General features: G+C 38.6%; 1 protein-coding gene across 3 annotated transcripts; it reads right to left on the bottom strand.

The window, feature by feature from the left end:
* Positions 1-599: 599 nt before the first annotated feature.
* On the bottom strand, positions 600-17,862 carry CCNC (cyclin C). Of its 3 annotated transcripts, XM_032681394.1 has the most exons (12): positions 17,729-17,862; positions 16,696-16,802; positions 13,094-13,178; positions 12,779-12,848; positions 11,279-11,330; positions 8,643-8,698; positions 7,345-7,380; positions 5,908-5,999; positions 5,104-5,171; positions 4,743-4,822; positions 2,987-3,105; positions 600-2,336 (listed from the first exon to the last, which is right to left on the bottom strand). In XM_032681394.1, exons 1-12 carry the CDS (start codon positions 17,758-17,760, stop codon positions 2,282-2,284), a joined length of 852 nt encoding a protein of 283 aa, XP_032537285.1. In that variant the 5' UTR covers positions 17,761-17,862; the 3' UTR covers positions 600-2,281. The 3 variants fall into 3 exon arrangements, with proteins under 3 accessions (XP_032537285.1, XP_032537286.1, XP_032537287.1); XM_032681395.1 differs by lacking the exon at positions 7,345-7,380; XM_032681396.1 differs by lacking the exons at positions 13,094-13,178; positions 17,729-17,862.
* Between the last annotated feature and the right edge of the window lie 364 nt (positions 17,863-18,226).

Here is an 18,226-nt window from a genome sequence, read left to right as displayed (position 1 = left end):
ATAGATGGCCTGTGTTTGCTTTGACACTCCACTGTCACCTGTAGCCATATCATCTGTGAAGACTTTCAGCTACCTCCCTTTTAATGAGATACCACGTTTTTATGCACCTCTCCTTTGAAACGAAACACAAGAAAGGTGACTTTTTTTCTGTCTGCTTGGTAGCAAGGCTGTTGGCTTCACATTGTGTTGCATTTCCTGTTGTTCCAAATTACATCTTTCTTTTTAAAACTGTCATCACTGAATCCAGTTCCTTTGACTGCACTTTACTGCCTTTCACTTCAACATTGGAATCAGAGCTGGTAAAATTATCATCACCTTCCCAGCAGAGAATGCAGAGAAACTTGTAGTTACTACCAAGAAGTGCCTGACATTTTAGCTCTGAGGTGTAGGTCACATTGTGATTTAGGTGTGAAGTAAAGTCTGCAAAGGCTCTTGAGCAGCAAGAAAAAATTTAATCACTCCAGCCAAAATTCTTCATTAATAGTGTGAAATCCCTAATTCTTAAACATGAGCCTTCTTGGCAGATTATGTGGTATCTGTGAGAAGACTGATGTTTACCTGAAGAACAGTTCCTGTTTAAGAACTCTACACAACAGAGGTCAAGTTGCTTTATTTCTATTCCCCAAGTCCACATTACAAATAGCACATTTTAGACTTCAAGAAATGAAAGCAAAACAGCCAAATTCCACTTCATCAATTAAGTGTCTATAGAAGGCGTGGATCAAACAAAGTAGCAAAGACCAAACTGTATATATTTTCCATCTCACCAAAGTGTTTGGGGCTTGCTTACCTAATGATTTATGGAAATAACCTGAACAGAAATAAACATTAGTAGCCTAATGGGCTAAATACAAACACACATCAGTTATATTTCACTGAATGACCAGCCAGTTACAAAGACAGGTATTTGCAAAAATAGGGGTGTGGGTTTTTTTAAGGGGCCAGTTTTTTGAACCAAGAAGCATCACAGAGCACAGGTTTTCAAGAATCTACCTCCAGTATTTCAGACCAGTGAAATGTGTTGTTTCAGGAGAAAAAAAAAGAGAACAATGTTACTGCACTTTATTTTATCATTCAATTGTTGTACTTGGACAGGTTGGCATTATCGTTCAAAATAAAGTTGTACAGAACTTAATTAAAAACAAAGTTATCTAAAAAAAAAAAAATCAAGAAATCAATTTAGGCCAATTCCTGACTTCAGTGGGATATCTGCCTGAGTAAGGAACACAGGATATGGCCTTCTATTTGAAGGAATCTCATTTTCTCCAGCACAAAGTTAACCAAGGAATCCCATTTCAGTTATTCTAGAGTTGCTCGTAACATTCCGATTAAAATTTACCAGTATGAAGCTCACCGAATGCTTGATCCTCTTAAATAAACTCTCTAATGAACCACACAAATTCACACTAACAGTGAAGGCAGACTAACAGTGTATATCTTTTCTGCAAAAAAAAAATCCACCATAAAAAATCATATCCAGATTGGTACTTGATTGTGAAATACTCCGATTGTACCATACAGTACATTTATTGGAAAAAAAAAAAAAATCCTCGTATGTTGGGGTTTCTTAATTCCTAACACTTGAAATGTTTCAGAAAACTGCAGAATCACTATACATATTGCACTTCTCTGGTAAGCTGGGCTTCTACGCATCATGGCAAAAACATCCAAGTAGGTTTACTGAGGAAAACAGCTTTTTTAAATCCAAAAAAAAAGAAACTGACTTTCTTTCCTGCAGCTTTCATTAAAACTGTAACAATGTTCTTTACAGGCTCTTCTGGGAATTTGTTTCTGAAGGATTGTGTGTTACTTGTTACAGAATCTGTATTTATTTTTTTAAAATCAACAAAACTCAAGGTAATGAATAGATTTAACATACAGTGCACTATCTTCCTTCAGTCACAAACAAAATTAAGACAACACAAGTCAGTACAGTTACACTTAGGCTTCGGGTTACTGTCACTTTAAAAATAGTTCACTTCAATGCAAATAAAACCAATAATGAACTATTCGTTTTGAGTGAAAAGTGTTAATCTTTTGCAGCTTGGTTTAATGTTTGATTCCTTACACTGAAAAATCTTTGCACATTTGCTCCAGCGTCAGAGAAAATGTTGTAATTTTAGAGAAAAAGCTTTCAAAATGCTCGACACAAACAAGCTATTTATTCTTCGAGTTCTTTGTCCAAGATGTTACTAAAACCTTCCATCCATTTCATGAACACAGGAAAGATCCCAGGATGTCTTGAGTCAAAGTGGTCCATAAAGAAATTCTTTGGAATGCCTTAAGATTGGCTATAACTAGAGTTCTGGCTACCATTTGGACCCTGTTCTCCTTCACTGTTTGAAGAAAACAAAAACATGTGTCTTCAATACGAAGCATCGTATTACATTTTTATCCTTTAAAAAAATACAGTATTCTGAAAATAATAAAAATCTTTTGATAGAAAATACTTCAACATATACACAAACAGATAAAGATATTCTGCTCAGTTTCATAAAAAATGCAAAGGTTATTTTCAGCATGCATAAATAACTTCACCATATTTATCCGAATAATAATTTCAATATATGTCCATGCAGCTGCCTGCTGAATCTACTTCTGAAGTCAACATTGCAAAGTTCACATTACATAAGCATGTGCACGGGAATTTACATGTGCAGATTCCCAACAGTGATATTTAATCACAGTAATTAAATATGACATCAAGCAGGCCCAGTTCCATTGAATCTGGCCCAGCCATGGAGCCTCACACTGGGGTTCCTTACATTTGCTGAGCTGTATTGATCACATTCTAATCACATTAACACTCCCCATACAGACAGTGGATGTTCTGCTTCTCACTAGCTCCTGAACAATCATACTGGTTTTGTAACAGAAACCTCTGCACTGTAAAAACATATGCCATACCTTGAATTAAACATTCACACATTCTTAAGATGGTAGTCTAGTTTTTCCATATGAAAGGTATATTAAACAAGTACAGTACCTGTTTGGAGGTGGTTTTGGTTTAGGCATTTTACTAAGAATAGTAGCCATCTCTTTCCTCTCATCAAAGTTCTTCCACTGCTCATACAGCTTCAGAATGACCCTGATTATTTCTAAAATCTGAATTAGAAAGAAAGAAGATCCTGAGATCAGACACAACAGTGATTTTATCTTTTTCATAATCAGTTTAAGTTTGTAATTAACTAAATATGCCCAAGACTGAAATTAAACAGCACAATTTTCATATTATAAACAGCTGCCTCACACTTAATCTGGTGGCAATCAAGCATTTCTTTAATTAGTTTTTTGATTTTATTGTGAATGGAAGCCTGAATGGAATACTTTCCCTTTCAACTGTATATACCGCTTCTCTTCCCCTGCAAACTAAATAGCTTTTTATTTATATATTTATTTGCAACTACTGCCTCAGCTTATAACTATGCAACTGGGAAAATAAGGAAAACTAGCAGCATGACTGCAGCTACATGACAATGGATTATTAATACAGTAATTGATGATTATCAATGTTCTACATATATTAGAGGCACAATGTTGGAAAATAAAATCCCAAACCCATAAAATACTGATATAAATTCTTACCTTCCAAGAAACAATTCCAAAGAGTTATTAAATACTTCTTATTATATTCTTACATACATATAATAAGAATTATTGACACTTCGTATTCCACTTCTGGAAGCATAAGCATTCTCTACCATTTTCTATCTATTGCACCTCAACTACCTTATTTTCTACTAAATTTCTAGTGCAATATTCTATACAAATGGATAATGTTTGGTCCACAATTTGCTTCATCATTCTCTAAATTAATAAAGTAGACTTCTTCTTTTTAATGCATGAGCTTTGATTAAGTGCTAGAGCAATATATGTCCCTGAAACAAAAGTCATAGTTGGCTAAAAGATTCATGGTGTTCATGTGAAAAAAATCAAGCTTAGATTGTATCACTGACATGAGAACCAAGACATGTAAACATTCAAACATGTTCAGTACCAAGCTTATGGTAACCTTATCTGTCAAATATAGGTTGGTTCTCCTCTGCTGCCAGTTTATTATCACCCTGCTTTTGCATGCATGACAGCATAATTCACAGAGCTCTTGAGGCAGCATAGTATCCACACTGTGTTTACATTTGAAGACAAATCCTGGAATACAAATACAATGCCGGACAACATCAGTGGGATAAAGAACGATACCAAGGGCACAGAGGGCAATGGTACAGCTCATGCATAACAGGCTATTTAATTCCAGACACTGTTTCAAAAAAAGACAGACTGAAAAAAATATGTGCTAAGTGAAGCAGTGTGATAAGGAGTGTAAGTACTAGTTTGGCTTGCTTGCTGGAGCTAAGCAAAGGTTAGCTGAAAGGTGAATCAGAAAATCACATGCACTTGAATTTAAAAGTCAAATTCATGCTGGCAATCTTGTATGATGGAAAGACACTGGGAATTATTTTTCTGGCAAAAAATGTAAAAGGTATTGGTTTTATACTTCTGTCTGAAAAATGGCAACACCAGCAACACTTTTCTATTATCAAATGGTTTTGTCTCAACTTTCAGAGCAGGGTGACAACCAAATAACCTTACATTGTCTCCCTCCCCAAGAGATCTACCTAATTTAATAGCATCTAACACAGTCACTGAATGAAGTTCAAATCAGTATCGCAGATGTGTAAGATGACAACAGTTACCATTTCTGGTCAGTCCATTACAAGTGGTGGGAATAAAAAGCAGAGTACCTTTTCCATATCAACAGACAGCTCAGCAAACCATTGCCTGGCATCCTTCTGCTGGACAACGCAGGCCACATGTAGGCAAGCTGCAAAGAACAGGTTACACGGATGTTGAAAAAAGATCCACTCCTGATACGGTTAGAAACATTCTATTTTTATAAACCCTATACAGTTCAACAGAGAAAACTTGGGATTAATTACCTGATTTTTCTTTTAGACCTTTTAAGTTACAAGGCTACTCTGTCAGTGCTGTATGAAACACAACCTGAAGCACCTTATGAGTGCACTCTGAGGAATGCTTGTGATGGGACAGTGCAGAGAATACATCCATTTAAACATGACAAGAGACAGTACTTGTGTTACTTACCTAGAGCTATCATGAAAGGAGGGTACAGCAGACAAAGATCAGTTCTGTATGTGTCATTCACTATCCTCCTGTGCAAAAAAGAACTTATAAGGATCCTCCTATTCACCTTTATTATTCACCCTGTGACTTCAAAAACTGCTGTCAGTTTACAGTTATTTTGTCAGTTTCCCAGATGGTAGAAGCAGCGAGGCTGAAGGGTTAAACATCAAGGGAAGAGATCTTTTCCCTTATAAAAATTCTCTTAATGCCTTTCTTTTTCTTCCTTCTAGTCACCACAGAAGTTTATTTGGAAACACTGTTTTAGTACCATAAGTGTCTTTCTGCAGAGGATGTTGATGTATACCATAAAAAAATAATCTGTTTCACAAAAAAGTAAGGTCAAGCATAAAAGTAGTACTTTTACTGTTTTTTCTGTATTTGAAACAGTTCAAGAATAAGAGTTCTGCTAACACAGCTAAAACTTCCCATATATTGTTTCTACCTCCTACAACAAGATACAACAGAAAGATGATGTTGACGGAGGTTTCCTCTACTCATAGTCACCATTCAGTAGTGTAAAAACTGTGCTATTAGAGCAAGTCTAAAAAATAAAAATTAGACCACTGCAAAGTAAAATTATTACAGTGTTAAAGGCAGAATAATCTAAGTCAGGAACATACACCTGCACAGGTTAGCTAGGGCATCCTTTGTATTCAAATATGGTTAAGCCTGTTTGGTTAAACAAAAGCTTAATCAACTTTGAAGCATAACTGTTAAAGTTACATTCTTGATGAAAGAAGGAACTACTGCCATTGTCTTCATTACCATGCAAGAGGTAGCAGCATGTCTTCTTGGCCCATATCTTGTACATACTGGAGCAAAGGTCTATAAGGATGATATACTATCAAACAGCAGTCCTAGGAAAAATGTCAATGGGATAAAAGTTAGATTACAGTGCAGAGCATGTTGTCAGTTCATATTAAAACATTTGGTTTACAAGTCAATTGCTGATTATTTTTTTTAAGTAGCATTCTGACACCTAGCCCTGCTCTAATGAGGGCAGTGCTCTCTCTAGAATACCATTACATAGCAGCGTTGCCAATCTGTCAATGTCCTTCCCCTAAGAGACACAGAAAGTCACATCTGCAGCATACTGAAACCTCATTTGCTTACAAACCCGTAATTCCCACTTGGAAATACGGAACACTGCCAGAAAACTGTCTGTTACTAAATACCATACATGGAAAGCATGCCAAAATAATTGACACTGGTTTGGAAAGAAAGAAAAGAAAAATTCCACTGCTCTCAAATCCCCTCATTTCAGGTCCAGGTAAATAACAAAGAATAACTCTCTAGCTAAAAGAAGCCAACTGTATGGATTCTACAGGGAAAAGCCACATTAAGTTACGTGTGCTGAACACTTAAGAAACACTGTTATTGCACATACTATATATTGCATAGCATACTGGAAAAATATGTGAATCCCCAAAACATAATTTCTTGTAAATGCTTGTGATAAAACTCTGGTATACAAAACACAAGAGTTACTGCCATGTATACCAGAGGTATCAAGGACTAAATCTAAACAGGAATCTAAAAACTATACTAAAACAACTGTAGGCACAAACAAAAGTTTTGATCTGACCTCCTCTGTGTTCTGGTCCCAACACATATTCTTTCTCATTTGCTATCTAACTCACTAGGCTCCTCTCTGGTTTCTGTCTCCTTTTCTCTGCACTTGAGCAGAACTACTAACCCATCCAAGTCCAACCCATATAGAGAAATTAGCCCCCTAAGAAGACTGGGCTGAATCCTTTCAGCTGCCTGAACAGAGTGATGGGATAGCAACTCTTACAAAAAGCAGGTACAGTTCCTTTCTCGGAAAGTGTCTGGAAGAAAATGTCACACTGTGCTCCTTTCACCCAACAGTGAATAGTTACAGCACCATCTCAGAAAATGGGAGGGCTGAATTCAGCTGCTTCTTCACAAGATTCAAACCCATCTCACTTCCTAAAAGATTACTCTAATTATCAGGTTGTTACAGACGAGTGGGATAGTACCCACAACTTCTGCTGGAACATACAGCAGAACTTCTTCCAAGCAAGAAGAAGAGGGCATGGAAAGGATACGAGTCTTTATGATCATGACTGGCCATTCCTCTAGGGAAATAAGGACACTGACATCCCAGTCTCTGCATTGGGACTTAGATACAGTTACCTTTTCTTAAAAACAGAAGCAGTTCCACAAAAAAACCCAACCTACCATTAATTCTAAGAGATAGAATTCACATTCTAGTATCTGCAAAGAAGTAAAATCACAGTTAATCAGTAGCATGTTTCAGAAAACTGAAAGAATTAACAGTTTAACATCACAAATGCATAGGAATTCTCAACACCTACTTCCAACAGTCCTAAATGCATTTCATCTGAAACTACAAAACCAAACAAAAAATAAAACTATTATTGGCAATTACCTTATCACCATTATAACTTCAGTCATAGTAAAAACAAATTTAAATACTTTGGATCAAGTTTACTATGAAAGACTATGTCATTGACAGTACTTTTCTGATTTGTTTCAACTCCTAGGCGAAAATTGTTCCCAGTGCATAAACACTTAACAGAAATAAAGTTCTTTTGTAGAATTAGAGCTTCTTCATCAGGCCACTAACATGTCAAATAGTCTTTCAAAGTATTTTCCAGCCAAATTTCATATGAAATATTCTGTCCAATTGTAGCAATTAAATCAGTTCTCACTCTCGATAGAGAAAGTAGCATATTAGTGACATCAAGGAAAAGAGTGGACTGCTTTGGCTATTGAAAGAAGTACTCCAAAATATATTTCCATCTGCCTTTATCTGTAAAATAGCAGTTTTATTGTAAGCTCTTAGATATTCTATATTCTGATGTATCATTTGGCTTTCTAGATAGGGTGAAAAGCAAACCAACAAAAAAGGAGTATTTGTTACAGTCAATCTAAAAATAATTAGATGTTTAATTTCCAAAATTCTACAGCAGAGGTCAAAACTGGTTTTAAGAAAAATGCTACAGAACTTCTCAGCACTGTGACTAAGAATGCCTTGAAAATCACTGGCAAATCTAAATTTTAAATAATAAATAAAAACTCTTTTAACTGCCATTAAATTTTACAGGCAAAAATAAAACTGCTCTCTGTAAGCCAACTGCTCCTGTGTGCAAACTTGGAAGCATCCCAGATGCAAGGGCCATTTACCTTCCTTGGAGCAATGTATTTGTAAATAAGAACATAAGAACATTCAAAAAAACCTAAATCTCTTTTATCATCATGCTATAGAACAACTACTTCAGTCACCTTGTCACATCACTTGTCCTTCCTGTCAACAATTTCAGGAAAAGAGGTTATGTAAGGCTTATTATTTTTAAAGTAACTTTCCCAATATTCTATGAAAAACTAATTATGAACAGCCCTGATATATAAATAGGAAAATATTTCTTTCTTAGAATTTAAAAGACAGGATTTCCTGCTAACAATTATTTGCCTTAATTTATTTGATCAAGTAGTATTTCAAATAGCATACTTACATGGTTCATCCTATAAGGAAACTCCTTTGGAAAGGCATACGAAAACCTAGTTTTCACTACAGTAAGGAGAAATAAGTATGTTAAAAATGATGTAATTAATACTTTTACTTCTTTCCTTTTCTATTAATTCATCTCTATACAGCCCTTCAAATCTCTTTGGCAGCACAGCTGCTTGCAATATGAAAGGTTTGTATTTCAAAGAGAAAAGGTAGGTTACAAGATTTAAGATCTTGAAAAGGAAAGAGAAAAATACACCTGAAGCCCAGATTTGCACAGGTACTCAGTCAGACATTTGACTGCCACTTTGGATAATATTAAATCTTCTGGTTAACCACCAACTGGACACCTAACTTTCCACAAGTTATCATCCACAGAGCTATCTAACTATCTAGCTACTGATGTCTAGAATCTGAGTTCCAACACTAAATCCAAGTGGAATTTTCACATGGGATTTTTTACATAGGCTTGATCCTTCAACATGCAAGACTTTAAAACAACTAATGAATTCTCAGAAAATCAAGACTTCTTGTATGTCCATGATATAAAGATTTTGGATATACAAAAAACAGGCTAAATTCAAAGCAAGAAGTCAATTCACCACATTGCAGATCAGTGTCGTAGGCACTGGATTATCAGACATTTCAAGGGTGTTCCTCTCCTTGAGGGAGACACCTAAGCATCTGCTTTGGCATGTGACATGATTCAAGACACTTGCCTCCTGGACCGTGTTCAAATATATCCTCAGTTTTCTATCTTATGATGATCTCTGATTTAGATACCTAATTAATCTTCACATATTTTACAAGGAGAACAGGTAGAGATAGTGCACTGGTAAGAAGTATGCTAAGATGCAAAATCAGACTGATTTCATGTTAGAATGATGAACAAAGAAAAACAAGTACACTTGAGGATGTGGATTTGAGATTTTTACAAGTGAAACATTTAGAAATCTATTTTAAGTCCCTGTCCTTCATGGAAAACATTGGTAACATTTAACATCCTGGAAGTGGATAATATTCCCTATATTAATGACAGGCAGTATATTATGAATTGATACTATTGATACTACTTCCAGACAATCAGTATACCATTTACTTTGAAGAGAAGACAATATCAGTTGTCTGGACTAAAGACTTCACCATTTAGACCTGTGGTGGACTTTACTAGAAAATTTGCTTTAGGACACTAAGACTAGGTTACTGGTTGGAAATTTTAATTATTTCAAGAAAGAGAAAAATTAATAAAAAGGGTTTCTCAAGAAGTACACAAACTGAAGACGTACATGGTAAAAGAATATACCACTTTGAGGGAAAAGATGGCAAAACAAAGTATTTTTCCCACAAAGCAAGCTGCAGATACAATCATATGGAGCTGTCCTTTTAGTGAGATGTGGAAACAGAGCGAAAAGCTTTTGAAGACGTTGCTGGAAACCTGCCTGAGATTATGTTCCTTACAATGGAAGCATGTTTTAGCAAGTTCATGTTTCTACGAAGGAATAAATGCTTGGAGAAAGCCTGTTGCATTTTGTCCCCACTCTCATGAAACACATAGTACTAATAAGGGCTGACAAGACTTCTAGGTCTGAAGGAAGAAGTGTGAGGGAAATCTTCTACAGGACCCTGAGACTTGGGGTTTTGAGAAACAGCACAGCTTAGAACGAGATGACCAAGTAAAATCAGCTACTGCATATTTACCAAAACCCATCTAACTTTCTCACTGATGCATCAAAACTTCCACAGAGATGCTGCTGATGTAAAAATAGCAACTCTCATTGCTAAATCCAGTGCTGGTCTTGGTCATGCTGCACTGAAGATGTGTTTCAGCTCCTGGTGGCAGAACTGTCATACAGCCAGCCCCATGGACTGATACACTCACTGCATGTGGAAGCTACAGATGCAGCCAGTCACCTGTCCCCTCAATGGCTGAGAGGGATTTTGAAAGCACTGACCTACATACTGAAGAGCACAGCCAGGATCTGCCTATTGAGAGCAGCTGACCTTCTGGGTCAGATAATAGCATTCAGTTAAGGAAGACAACACTATGAGACCTTGACGGATGAGATGCAAGTGGGAAATACAAGGCAAATGGGAAAGATAGAGAATTAAGTAACCACAGTGTAATTTTATTGAATTTATTTGTGGACAATATATAGGCTATAAAATATATTTTAGAAATAAATATCATGTGCAAAGACTAATTTTATGATGGGGGAAAAGGATTTAAAAAAATCTGAAGGTATACAGCCTACCAAAAATTCTGAAAATAGGTACTTCCATAGAGCCATACCTTTCATAAAACAGACAAATAAAGCCCTAAGTTTCCAATTCTATCTTTGAGTAGTTCAGAATTTAATTTATTTCTCAATATTGTTTATAAATTTCAATAGTTTTATTTTATTACTTTGGTTTTACTTATCCCTGGCATAAGTTCCAACCAAAATCAACCAAAACTAATACAGAAAGGACCCTTCTGTCTCTATATTTAGAAACAGAAGCTATTTAGTCTAAATGGCTTTAACTGGCTCTTACAGTCCTCCATGATTTGATAAAAAGCTACCTTTTAAAAACAAGCAAAGAAAGCATCTGATCTCCCTACAGACACGCTGAACTACCATATAATAAAATACTGATACTTACATACAGAAGTAGCAGCAGAAATCAACCTTGTATTTGAAACAACACCAAATTCCTGAAGAAAAAATGGTAAATGAGGTGAACCACCTGAAACACCATATACTCACACTGTTATCAAATTAAAATACTAAACTGGCCTTCTTTATGCAGTACTGCAGTATTTGGTTTTCTCCCCCACCCCTTTTTCTTTTCTTTAAGGTGACTCTTAGGCAAAGAGTTATTTCACTGATTAGTTACGTTGTTTTTGTGAGGAACAGTAAAGATTTACAAACAGTACTACAGCCACAAAAACTCAATTGGCTAACACTGCATATAAAATAGACAAGAGTGCTTCAAGAAGGTATGGGGTTTTTTTCTTATCTCATTTGGAGAGAAAACTGTCTTTAGAAACCTGACATTAACTACCTTTTTTAATTATGTTTCCATGAAGACTTAGGTCCTCTGCTGGGACAGTCAGCAAACAGTACATTGTTCTTTCAGAGAAGTGCATAGCTGAGTCATTACTGCTACAGGTACCCTCTAAAACTGCAGAAGCTTTAAAATAAGGAAGGCTACACAGACTTCTAATATTTGTTCTAAAATATAAGGCACATCTACGTGTATAAACTCTGTCTGCACTTTCTTAAAGGTTATTTAACAAGCTGATAAAAAAACAATCTCTCCAGCTCTGTCTTTCTCACTTCCTTCACCTCTTCCAAACACTGAAAAGTGTCACAGTATGTGTACAGACAACAGTATCACATATAGACACTGGTTTAGGAGGACTGCTTCTACCATCCACTAGGTATTTTGAGTTCCTCCCGTGAAAATTCCTTAGTGCTGACATATCACAAGTTGGCCAATTTGGTTTTCTTCCATTATGCAGATACTTCTCAGACAGCTGTAAAACTTTCTGTGTTACAGAGGACTAAAAGCAGTGCCCAGCTCATGCTGCCTCTTGGCCACATTCAAAGTGGGCTTTAATGGTGGAGGCATGGAGCCTTCTCACCACTGTCCCTAATGGGCCAGTTCCTCATGATAATTTCTTAAGGACAGCACATGAGCTACAACATACTTTTAATTCAAGCAATGAAAGTGTGGTAAACTCTGAGGATTCCTCACTATATGAAATAGAACAGGATAATCGGGAAAAAAATTCCAATTATGTTTTAAAGTTTGAGTAAACATAAATAAGGAAAAACACATTAGAAAGGAGACACTGCACAATTTAAGATACAGTGTATGTAAATATGGAAACAAACACTGTATCACAGTGAAACAGCCATTTAAAATACTCTTCTCAATTTTCAGAGCCACTTAGGGTTAGTAATATAGACAAAATTGTGAAATAACATGTTTGAAGGCCTTTTCCGTCTCCTTTTTTTAAATGCTCTAGAAATCTATACAAAAAAGAGAAGGTTTCAACCCCCAAAGCATGAAGAATGCCAAAAATTTAAAAGTCCTAAACGTTTTCTCTCTCATACATCACATAATTTTACATTAAAAAATTGTAATACTTCATACCTCTACTTTGGATGCCAAAAACACACACGTAGGAGCCATTAATACTGGATCTATACTTTTTAGGGAATATCTGAAATGTTACAACAAAATTATAATATGTTGTTTCATACACGTAGAACGATTAATCTATTAAGAGAACCACACTTCCTTTTGAAAAAGCAAAGCTTAAGTTAACTTTATTAAAGCATAAAAGCTTTACACCATCCAGAAAACAAAAGTGGCACTGTTTTTAATACAGAACTGCATTTTTAAAGGGCTACCAAAATGTGCCTAGCAAATGTTTTATTCTTGTACCATCATAGTAAACAGTCCTACCTGGCATAGAATCTCTTGAAGTAGACTGTAGCAGTGGCAATAACTTGTTGTCTTAATTTAAGATGTTCACCTAAAGCCTGGATAACTTAAAAAAAAATGAACAAAAGCTTGAGTTGAGTTTTTTAAACAATTTGACACCAAATAGCAAAGGGTCTCAAAACATGACTAGTGCTGGGGATTCTAAGGAGCAGCAGCACAGTCTTCTCCTTCAGTTCAGGTACGTAGCTCTGGTGAGAACATGTTGCTGTAAACCTACAGACCCACAAGTGAAGAAGAAACGCTGCCTCCTGGAGCTTGGGGACACCTTCAAAAAGGGAAAAGTAACTTGACTTCATTGTGTACAAAGTGAGTATGACCTTTAAGAAGATGACAACACAAATCTCAGAAGGGTAAAGCTTGGGTGTTTCACTTTAGAGCAAAACAAATTCAAACACAGAAAATATAAATCTATGGCTCTTCAGTGCCATGCAAAATGGATGGGGTTTTTTTTCAAACAAGTAAAGCTGCCAACAAAAACATGGTCATTTTATTTGGCAGAGGCAGCAGGTGTTAAAAAAATGACATATTTAGTCTAGGGAGAGGGGGTGGGAGACCAGAGGATGCAGTCAGCTGCTCCATCACGGTGGTCCTCTGCCAGTTGGCCAAGAAACAACCCTGGTGTCATCTGTGCAGGTAGCTCTTGTTTGCCCTCCCAGGCAAAGGAAAGATGCCAAGCAAATTAGATGCATCAAGCTGGGATTAAGAGCAGGGGTTGGATATAAAGAATGGCACAGTGAAACATAAGGTTGTTACTTGTTATTTTTCCCATTCTTCTTCGCGGCCATTATTCTGAGCAAGGCTCGGCTGTGTGAAGGCTCCCTCTTCTTTTTTTTCCTCCCTCACGAGAAATGTCAAAAACAATATTTTAAAATACACTTAAGTATATATTTAAAATATGTACAGCAAGACCAAGACAGTGACCACTGGCAGGAAAAGCAAAAAATTCTGTTATCAGTCATCACTAAATTCTTAATCTCTACTTAAGCACTCAAGTCCAGAGTATTTTCCCAGTGCTCTTACCTCATATACCCCAGGAATAGTCAGGGTATGCCTGACTAATTTGTCATCCACTGTGGTCACCCAAAGCAACATTAAGTCCCTGTCTATGTCAAAACTTCTAAAGTGAAGAATGCCAAACTGGGACTAGGCTGCCAGTGACAGTAAAACAAGCAATACTGCCAGAAAGGATGTTAAGTGCAGTATGCAATGTCTGTACAAATACTAAAATATTTATCAGCAGGTTTGAAAGAATTTTTCCCTTTGATTTGACCATGGGGCTAAAAAGCTGTCCTACTACTAGGGCATCAGAAAAATTCAAATATTAAGCTAAACAGAATTCTCCAAATATGTTTCCTACTCCCATGGGATTTTCAGGAACAGTTAGCCCATCTGCTGTCAAGAAAAAAATCAAGTGTGGTTTAGGAAAAAAAATGGACAAGAGCCTAGAGAGACTTAATGAAATGGAAGCTTGTATATGCTGGGAAAAAGTCCAATACTTGTAATTATTTTTTTATTATTTGAAAAGAAACTATAGGATTATTTATTCCTATATGTTTAAAATAAGTGGCTTCTGTGCTTGGTTTTTTTTTTTAATAAAGACTGTTTTAAATCTGAGTATTTTGAGTACCCTTTAACACAAACATTACAGCTTCTGCCGAAAATCAGAAAGGGAAAACAACTAACGTACTTTTCAAAGAAAAACTGTTAACACTTGGTGATCTAAACAGAGAAATCAACAGCTTCATTTTTCAAACTACTTTAGAAGATGATCTTTTTCGTTCTCTTCAGTATTCTGAATAGCTGTGCATGGCCATAAAATCAGTTCATGATCTATTGCACTTGTTTACCAATGACAAAGCAGCAGGAAATTGCCCCACTCCAAGTAATTTTTTGATTGCTTTAGGGAACAATCATCTCCTGGGCTGACAAACACTCATGTGACACGCTGTGGCCAAGACTCATATCCCTACTCAGGTAGTGCAGATGGGAGACAAGGGAGGACCCAAAGCAGGATTCCTGTTCAGAGGCAGGTGATGACAGAACACACTTCGAGGGCTTGGATAGGGCAAGCGCTGCCTGAGCTCCCACCAGTACAGAGCACCCCTGACTGTCCTCCCCGTGAAGGTGTCTCCCTTTGCTCGAGAAGGGGTAAAGCCCAGCACCACCATCTCCTCCAGAGCAGGCTGTGTCTGTACATGGGGAGTTGCTGGCAGAGCTGTTCTTCAGCTGCCACTGGTCACTCACTGCACCTTCAGGGGAGACAGGGAGTGCCAAGGAACAGGAACCCTGAGAACCACGAACTGACACTAACAAACTAACTTGTTTACTTTGTAAGTCTTTGTTTACTTAAGAAAAACACTGAAGTGAAACATTTAAAAGGCATATTTCATAATTCAAATTAATACTAGTGAAAATTAGCAGAGAAATACAGCTTTCAAAATATCCTCTTTATGTCTCTTTTTGCATTATGAAGCTATGACACTTCATTTTAACCTCAAGAAATTTCAGGAATGGATCAAATGGGTAAATCATTGCTAATTTGATTTCCTGGTGCAATATAAGCAATAATACAGATATATCCACAGTGACAGTGTTGGCAGCATATGCAATTGTTACAAAAATAACTAAGCTGAGAGAGAAGCTGGGATAAGTATCTTTCACAGATATCATTCCAGCACTGACATAAGATCTTCAAGTGGCCTTGGGAAAGTCACTTCACTTCTCTGTCTCAGGTCTGGCCTGAAAAAACAAGCATTCTGTACTTTAAAGGACTGCTGCAAAAAAACCATTAAAGAGCGTTTGCAAACAAATAGATAGCAATATCCTTTGTGTAGGGATACTTATTTATACGTTGAACAATTGCACAGAAAAGAATGAGTTTAAGGGCCTTTGTAACCTGATATGTGGCCATTCATATGGATGGCTAAAGACTATGCAGGGTGAAGTAAGACTTCGATAACTTCACAGACAAGTCCCAGATTCTTTGGGAGAACAGGCTGCCTGCCAACAGCTCTCAGAAACTTGTAGACAATTTGAGAGCCACCTGGTGCTGGTGAACCAGTCAGAAGGCAAAACACAGGCTGTGTTGCAAGTTTCAGAGAATGTAACTGAACACAAATAACAAGTTTCCAAGCTCTGCTGTTTAACTGCACAGATCACCTAAAATACTTACCACAGCCTAAGTACCCACCGAAAGCCTAGTCTCAGTATTAATGCACGATATGAAGTCTTTAGTATGCTAGCTTAGCAGTTTCTGTTTGCTTCTCCTCCTTTTATGCTTTTGGTAAGAAACTCTTGAAAATAAGAAAATTTACTGCTTTGTCCTATCACAGGTTAAAATGCTATATATGCAGCTAATTTGCCTGTAAGCTCTCCTAGAACTCTGTTAGTATAACTAAAAAATGATGATGTTATTTATATTGCAGTTCTTTGTTAAAATGGGCAGTGAAAGTATATAGAATATCACAAGGAAAACATTACGTTCTCTAAGCAATTCAAGCCTGCATTTAGACATGGCAGACATTGCACAGATTTTACGGCAGAAATAAAAAAAAAGGTTTTACCATTTGTAAAAAATATCTGTAGCTTCCAATATTCTTCTTCAGTTAGAAATTTCAAGTCTTTCTGGCGTTCCTTCAATAGATCTTGTTTATCCAAAATCCATTGTAAGCTAAAGGAATGGAAAATAATTTCAGCAACTCTTTACCAACATTATACTGAGTGTCTCCTGTACAAACAATGAATTAAGGCTGGGGGCTAAAGGGCTTCTAGCCTTTAACCAAGCCACACACAGTCTTCTCAAGCAAACATTCAAAGTTAAACAACTGGGGGAAAAAACCAAAACAACAACAAAACAACAAAACCACAAACTACCAGGGGCTAAGATCAGCCTCTACCTGTAGCAAACTGAGCTGGCTGTGCAGCTCTTACACCCCGTCAGTCACTAACAAGGTTTAGATTGCAGTCAGTACATCACGGGCACCATTCAAACCTCGACGCACTAAGCATGAAGAGTTTTAGGGCAGAATCACTAAATCAATTAGGTTGGAAAAGACCAGTGAGATCATCGAGTCGTACCTACGACCCAACACCGCCTTGTCAACCAGACCAGGGCACTAAGTGCCACGTCCAGTCTCTCCTAAAGCACCTCCAGGGACGGTGACTCCACCACTTCCCTGGGCAGATCATTCCAGTATCTCACCGCCCTTTCTATGAAAAACTTCCTCCTAATGTCCAACCCAAGCTGACACCGGCTGCCCTACCGCTGGGGGACAAACGTGCCAAGGCCCCAAGTGCCCGCACCCGCCGCTGGAGCCCCGGGCGGCGCGGGCGGGGACACCGGGACGCGACCCCTCTCCCGGAGCGCCCGAACGCTTCCCAAGCGGCGGCGGAGCGGGGCCGGCTCGGGCCGCTCCGCACTCCAGCGCGGCTCTAGGCAGGGCCCCACGGCTCGCAGGCCCCGCCGCCCGCCCGGCGCTGCCCGGCCGCCCCGGGCCTCCCCTCAGCGCCGCGCCCGCCCGGCCCCGCAATGAATGGACAGAGCGCGGGGACGGCCCGCAGAACGCGTGCCCCGCGCCCCGCGGCCGCGGCACCCACTAGTGCGAGCTCTGCCAGAAGTTGCCGGCCATGGGAAGGAGCGGAGCGCAGCGGGGAGGAGCGGGGAGGAGGCGCCCGGGCCGCGATGCCCCGGCCCCGCCGCCACAGCGCCGCCACCCCCGCGCCGCCAGCAGGAAGGAGGAGATGGCCGCCGCCGCCGCCGGCCGGCAACACGCGGCACTGCCAACCGTTCCCCCGTGCGCGGGTTCCGGCCCCCGCATCCCCGCGGGCTGGCACAGGGACACGCACTGGGTTGGGCTGGGAGCTGGGAGGGACTTTCCAAAACCATACAGTCTGACCCCCATGCCACGGGCAGGGACACCTTCCTCCGGACCAGGTTGGTCCGTGCGCCATCTAACATGGCCTCGAGTGCTGCCAGAGATGGGGCATCCTCAGCTTCCCTGGACCAAGTGGCATCCACAGCAACCTGTGCCTCACCACCCTCCCAGGAAACAATGTCTTCCCTATGTCCAATCTATGCCTCCCTTTTGTCAGTGT

This window comes from Chiroxiphia lanceolata, chromosome 3 (assembly GCF_009829145.1).
Source record: "Chiroxiphia lanceolata isolate bChiLan1 chromosome 3, bChiLan1.pri, whole genome shotgun sequence".
Lineage (NCBI taxonomy): Eukaryota > Metazoa > Chordata > Aves > Passeriformes > Pipridae > Chiroxiphia > Chiroxiphia lanceolata.
This window is presented reverse-complemented; position numbering and strand designations above follow the sequence as displayed.

What these genes read in the sequence shown, in the direction of transcription:
- CCNC (XM_032681394.1), bottom strand. Translation starts at nt 17,760, where the DNA reads ATGGCCGGCAACTTCTGGCAGAGCTCGCACTA. An exon ending in TTCAAGAGATTCTATGCCAG is followed by an intron (nt 12,849 to 13,093) that starts GTAGGACTGTTT and finishes GTAACATTTCAG; the next exon opens with ATATTCCCTAAAAAGTATAG. An exon ending in TTTTGGCATCCAAAGTAGAG is followed by an intron (nt 11,331 to 12,778) that starts GTATGAAGTATT and finishes TTTTTTCTTCAG; the next exon opens with GAATTTGGTGTTGTTTCAAA.